The 6,857-nt window shown below is 38.7% G+C and overlaps 1 protein-coding gene across 5 annotated transcripts in view; it reads left to right on the plus strand.

Moving 5' to 3' along the window:
* Nucleotides 1-6,857, plus strand: part of Esyt2 (extended synaptotagmin 2) — an 809,403-nt gene that overhangs the window by 771,229 nt on the left and 31,317 nt on the right. For all 5 annotated transcript variants that reach the window (XM_029484378.1, XM_029484379.1, XM_029484380.1 and 2 more), the window contains 2 exons: nt 3,300-3,420; nt 5,772-5,948. In XM_029484378.1, coding sequence (XP_029340238.1) covers nt 3,300-3,420; nt 5,772-5,948 — 298 coding nt within the window. The remainder of the gene's footprint in view (nt 1-3,299; nt 3,421-5,771; nt 5,949-6,857) is intronic.

Genomic DNA, 6,857 nt, shown 5'->3' on the forward strand with positions numbered 1-6,857 from the left:
ATATATATATATATATATATATATATATATATATATATATGTAAAGAAGATGTTTCCTGTACCCTCACAAGAATTCAGCCAATCAAAAACCATTTTATTTACTAAGGACCTTAGCACAATCACTGTGAACACACTTATGAGAATATGCACATGCTATTTGCACACTTAGCTGGTTTCATCTTACTCAGTGATTTATAATGTAAGCCCAGTCTTTTTTCTATTTTATTATTGGTTAAATTATTTATTTACAGGAACATACACCCTGTTCGCAGTTTCCTCTCCCCTCTCTCCTAGTCCTTCCCTTTCACCTCACCTTCCCCCATCCACCCCTGCTTTCCTTCTCTTCAGAAAAGGGAAGGCCTCCCATGGATATCAACCAGCTTTGCATATAAAGTAAGATTAGGTGCATCTTATTCTATTGAGGCTAGACAAGGCAGCCCTCTTAGGGGCAGGCCCTAAGACAGCCCCTGCTCCCACTTAGGAGTCCACATGTTACGTGTATGCAGAGGGCCCAGGCTGTCCCATGCATGCTTTCTGCTTGGCAGTTCAGTCTTTCTGGGTCCAGGTTAGTTGATTCCGTAGGTTTCTTGTTGCGTTCTTGACCCCTCTAGCTCCTTTAAGCCTTTCCCCCCCTTTTTCACAGGATTCCACAAACTCCACTTAATGTTTGACTGTGGGTCTCTACATAAGTTTCTGGGTGAAGAAGCTTCTCTGATGACATATATGCTAGGCTCCTGTCACAATAGGATATCATTAATTGGGTCAGGACTGGGCTCCCTCTCATGGCTAGTCATTGGTTGGTCAGTACTTCAAAATCTGCTCCATCTTTTACCTGTGCATACCTTATAGGCAGGACAAATTACGGTGTTAAGTTTTTCTGGCTGGGTTGATGTCCTAGTCCACCATTGGAAGTCATGTCAAGTTACAGGAGATGACTGGTTTAGACTCCTTATCCCCATTAGGAGTCCTAGCTAAGGTCATCCTCATAGATTCCTGGGAATTTCCATCCTCCTAGGTTTCTAGCTCCTCCCAGAGATTCCCCTCTCCCAACCAGTTTTCTCTCCCATTACCCTCTCCCTCTGTCCTTTCCCCATCTCATCTCTCCTATTCCCATCTCCATCCCTCCCCCATCCAGTTCTCTCTTTCAATCCATACCCCCCATGTGTAATCTATTTCCCCTTCCAGTCATATTCAAGCATTCCCCCTTGGGCCCTCCTTGTTACATAGCTTCTTTGGATCTGTGGTTTGTAGCATGGCTTTCCTGTACATTGTGACTAATACTTATAAGTTAGTACATTACTATATTTGTCTTTCTGGATCTGGGTTACCTCACTCAGGGTGATGTTTTCTAGTTCTATCCATTTGTTGTAAGCAGATTCTTTAAGTAATATCTTCTAATTAGTAATGTATAAATCTTATGTGTGTAGTATGAAGTATATATTATAGTATATTATATAGAGAACTATATCATTAAAACACGTACTTAAAGGGCCTGGGGATAGTTGAGTTGATAAAGTGCTTGCTGTGCCTGATGACTTTAGTTTGATTTCTGTCACCAGGTATAATCACATGAACTTTGTTTCCTAGCACAGGGATGTGATGCAGGTGAATCACTGGGGTTTAGTAGCCAGCAAGCTTAGCCTACAACTTCAAGCTCTAGGTCCCAGTGAGTGGCCTTACTTTAGAAAACAAGATGGAAGACATCTGAAGACCAACATCAAAAATTGACCTCTGTTCCCCACATATCTTTATGTGTGTATATGTGTGTACATGTGTGCATGCATGCATTTATATACACACAAACATAAATACTTAAATATATAACACATACAGAGAGAGAGATGCACCCATTGTTAAAAGTAAGCTATCTATTGTAAAATATATAGGAATATCCCTTTAAAATATGAATATCTGTAGATATATAATTTATATATAACTATATACATTTATATAAAATATAGTGGTCACTATGATATAGATTTTATGTAATAAAATATAAAATTGAGACTACGAATCTTGAGACCAAGATTTTGGATTAAGTCAGATGGATATAGTAGTACATACATACCCGTCAGGGATCCCAGGGCTTGGAAGGTAGAGGTAGGAAGGTCAGAAATTCAGTGCTATCCTGGTCTACATAGCAAATTTGAGGCTCTCCTCTACTATGTGAAACCCTATCTTAAAAAGATTTTCTGTTGTGTACATCAAGTATACAGTAAACCTTATGTTAAAACTGTTCAAAAAAGATAAATATTTAATAATTGAGTCTAATCTTTCCAGGCTTTGTAAGATAGTATATGTGTTGTATTCATGGGTTACAAAATGAATCTGGGACATACGAGTTATTACAAAATAGGAGCAATGTGCGAATCAGTTCACTGTGCAAGACATTTTTGTTGTCACGATGTAAAAATCCTTGTTACTTCAAGACTTCAAGAAGAACTTATATTACATAGTGAATGTGAAGGAGGGTAAGGGTCTGGGTCAGGAGAAGCAGAAGATGGTGGTATGAGCAGTAACATTGCTAAAAGCAGACTTGGGAACCAGTGCCTGCAAGAAAAGTTGTGAATGCTTGGATGCTGGGAAGGGGTCTGGGAGCAGCTTCTACACCTAATAATTGTGCATAGTACTGTAAGTCTGCCAGGAGTATTGGACACAGTGACTGCTGGGACTGCTGGTTTCTAGACATAGTACTGCAAGCTAAAGGCACGTACTACCTTATTTCAGCAGTGAGGATACTCCTCAGAACACTTCAGTTAGGAATGGATCTTCTGTTTCAGTAGGTATTCAGTATAAACAAAACAGTTACTTTAAGAAGAAATGCTGAAGGCAAGGAAGCATTTGGTTTAAGACTACATAGGATCCTATACCTCCTTACAGAAGAACAGGTGTACAGTACCTGCCAGCTCAAGTCTTTCAATCTCTTCAGAAGTATTAACAGGATGGCCCACTGATAGGAAGAATGGTGCTGTGTGTGACTGAGTCCTTTTCTTTTATTAAACTGAAAGACTTGTGAAGAAAGGTTCATCCCTATTGTCACGCATGGATCACTTTTGCTTAAGTGATTATGATGACTGACAGTACTATCTGGGAGAGTTAGAGAACTCCTACCTTGTACATTGCTATAGGATCTAAGTTGTGCATGTTTGTTGTTAAAGGTGATAGCAAGTATATATGTATGTATGTATGTATGTATATGTATACATATATAATTATTATATATGTATACATATATAATTTATATATTTTATATAAATTATCTTATATAATTTATTTATCTGATTGTTCTTTATTAATAGTGGTTTATCTGATACTATCATTTTGGATATAATATCAAACTATCTAGTGCTTCCCAATCGAATCACCGTTCCTCTTGTCAGTGAAGTTCAAATAGCTCAACTGCGGTTTCCCATACCAAAGGTAAGCATGCATTTGTACCCACTAGTGTTTAAAAACATACGAGGACTTTTTCAAGCACAGGGTGTTATCTTTACATTTACCTTGTTCTTCTGAACAGCTCTCCTGCCACTTGTGTTAATACATTGCTAGCTGCCCTGCACTGCCCAGAGGTATTCTAGGGTGTCTCTTACCCTAAAGCTGTCCAGAGACTTCAGGAGTTCTTATGCTTCTGGCATGTTCCTTCAGGATACCAGAAGGGCTCATTCTATAAGTGTAATCACAAGTCATAAGAATAGCAATAAACAATAGGTAAAAGTCATCTCAGGAGGTATATGCTATATAGTGACGGAATGATTCTCAGCAACGAGTGATACAATGAAAATTCTGATAGGAAAAGTGTACATTTTTTCTTAAACATTGGAGTGGACTATCTCTGGAACTACTTCATATATTTTTATATATACACACACACACATATATAAATTTTACATAAAATTTAAATATATATGTTCATCAGTGAAGTTGGTCTTGCTCTAAAGAGGTACCATGGCCACAACTCCTATGAAGGAAAGCTTTTAATTAGGACTTGTTTACAAGTTCAGAGGTTTAGTCCATTATCAACATGACAGGAAGCATGGTGGCATGCAGGCAGACATACTGCTGAAGAGATAGCTGAGAGTTCTACATCTGGATCTGCAGGCAGCAGCAAGAGAGAAAACACTGGGCTTGGCTTAAGCATCTGAACCCCCAGTGACCATTTCCTTCAACAAGGTCACACATCTTAATCCTTTCAAACGCTACTCCCTAAACATTTAAATAAATGAACCTATGGGGGCCATTCTTATTCAGGCCACCACAGTGACAGAAATGGCCCTTGCATAACAACTGCACTAAAAAACGGAATAACAGAACTCTTAGATGTGGAGGTGCTGTAGAACATGTGACTGGATATATTTCAGCTCCTGTAAAATGTGGAGCATAGAAATAGGTCATATGTCTATGGAGTCACCTTGAGTAAACAGAACAGCTAGAGACAAGGTGAGGTGTTGCTCTGCTGATTTGAGAGCAGGTCTAAGTGTCAGCCAGTTGCTGTGAATCCAGATGTTAAGGAAACAGTACTACCATGGCTGGTCTGCAAGGAGTAGTCCTGGTGCATACATACTCTTTAGGTTTCCTAAAGCAGAAGGTAAGCCGGTGCCGTGAAAACTGGCTGTAGTTTTCAGTTTTATTTCCTGAAGTAGAAATAACATTGCCTTGGTGCCCTTTACTTTTTTTCATTTAGACTTTAACAATACACACATGGACAAACATGTGTGAGTGTGCATACATATAGGTGTGCGTGCACACGCACTTGCACACACACACGCGCACACACACACACATGCACACACACACACACTCACACTCAGCATATATATCAATTCTTATTTCTTTTTTTTTTCTCTCTTTGATGCTGAGGCTCAAACTCATGTTCTCAGCCTTCTCCTTACATTTTTTTTTTAAAGAAAGCATACCCTATTTAATTTGATGATAAAATTATATTGTAGGCATTCAACAGATATGATAACACTACATATAAGAAAGGGTACTCTTTCTTTAAAATATAATAAAAGTTTGTTTTGTACATTAAGTACAATAAACACTGGAGCTGGCCTAGATCTTAACAATCTTTGTTCTCTGAGCTCAATGCAAATCTTGTGGGAAAATGTGGCCATACCATCTCAGCTGTAACTATATGAAACTACAGGCAAGAATCTTCAAGTGCTTTCTAAATTGTACTCATCTTCAGAGAAGCTTGCCTTCTCCTAAGAAGCAGGAATATTAGCCTATAATTTTTTTTAAGCATTTGGAGGAAGAATATTACCCTACCAACCTATTTGTCATAGAAAAATGAGTAAATATTTTTCCTCTTACAAATAAAACAACTTTGGGGAAGAAGTGTTTATTTTTGATGAGCGCTACTTCAAAGTTTCAGTTTCTTCCTTTATAAAGTAGGCTTAATAACAGTATTTCATAGAATTGATCTAAAAATTGAATAAGAAATGCTTAGTAGCAGCTCTGATATACCCTATCCTGTTATTACCTACTTAGTCTCAGAACGTAATAATTTTTGGTGACCCTTGTGGCCATATGTTATTGGCTTCTTGGGGGTAAGCATGCTGCCCCACTAGCACCTCTGCAATCAGTGTTCCCTCTGCCAAGTCTCTTGCTGCACTTCTTACCATCTAGTGGGATGGCATGCTGTCCTCCTGTCTTAATTCTTGTTTTCTAAGGATCTGTCGCAGCTGAGCAGTCACAGTTTCTGCTGAGGTATATATTTTATGTCTTCCATTCTCCACAGCAAATGGTCAGTGGTTTGTTCCTCTCTTCAGGGTGTCCTAAGGATTCACTTTATTGAAGCTCAAGATCTTCAGGGCAAAGACACCTACCTTAAAGGCCTTGTCAAGGGAAAATCAGACCCCTATGGAATTATCCGGGTGGGCAACCAAATCTTCCAGAGCAAAGTCATCAAAGAGAACCTTAGTCCAAAATGGAATGAAGTGTATGAGGTAAGTAAGCAGTCGGGTCAAGGCATGGTAACTGAGAGAGGGCACGAGAAATCTCATTCCAAATCTGTCGCACAAAAGTGTGGCTAACTTGGACCATTGTTAAAGGTTTTTTAATTTCTCATTTTTGAGAACGTTTGTACTTTCTCTCCTACCACAGGACAATCTTGTAATGTGAGCACATAATAGTTTTAAACAGTGGTTACGTAAGGCTACCACAATGACTTGTGGCAATATATTTTTTAATGTAAATAGGTTTCTGATTATAAAATACTATATGTGGCTAAAACACATAAACATAGAAATATGCTGTTTTATACATTTTCATTTAATATGTTTGGACAACTTTACATCTAGTGGATAGATAATGGTCATTATTGGTTTTGTTACGTTTTGTTTCCTCTTTTGTGTTTTTTTTCTCTTTCTTTTTTAAAAACATTTTATTTCCTTCCCTTGAGACGGTGTTTCTTTATTTATTTATATCTTGGGATGGTCTATAACTCCTGATCCTTCTGCTTCTGCCTCCCAAGCACTTGGTGTTCACTGCCACACCCAGCTAGGATCTACTTGACTTTTGTAGTCATTCCATTGAATTTCTTGACCTGGACAGGCCTGGGCCACTAAGTGCAGTACTATAGGTAGTACTCCTTAAGTATAATGTCATATGTATAAATTGCTGGATCCAAAACTGGAGGTTTTCAGAGGACAGAATTGTTGTTGAGAACAATCGTGTGTTCTGCTGTTCTGCCCCTTCCCTGCCACCCTCAGTCCTCTGTCACCTGTCAGTTCCTATTCTCTAAGAGGATAAGACTTGCAAACTTTATATGCCCCGATATAGGGGAATGCCAGGGCCAAAAGAATGGGAATGGGTGGGTAGGGAAGTGGGGGGCGCTATGGGGGACTTTTGGGATA

The sequence above is a fragment of the Mus caroli genome, chromosome 12 (genome assembly GCF_900094665.2).
Source record: "Mus caroli chromosome 12, CAROLI_EIJ_v1.1, whole genome shotgun sequence".
In the NCBI taxonomy this organism is placed as follows: Eukaryota; Metazoa; Chordata; class Mammalia; order Rodentia; family Muridae; genus Mus; species Mus caroli.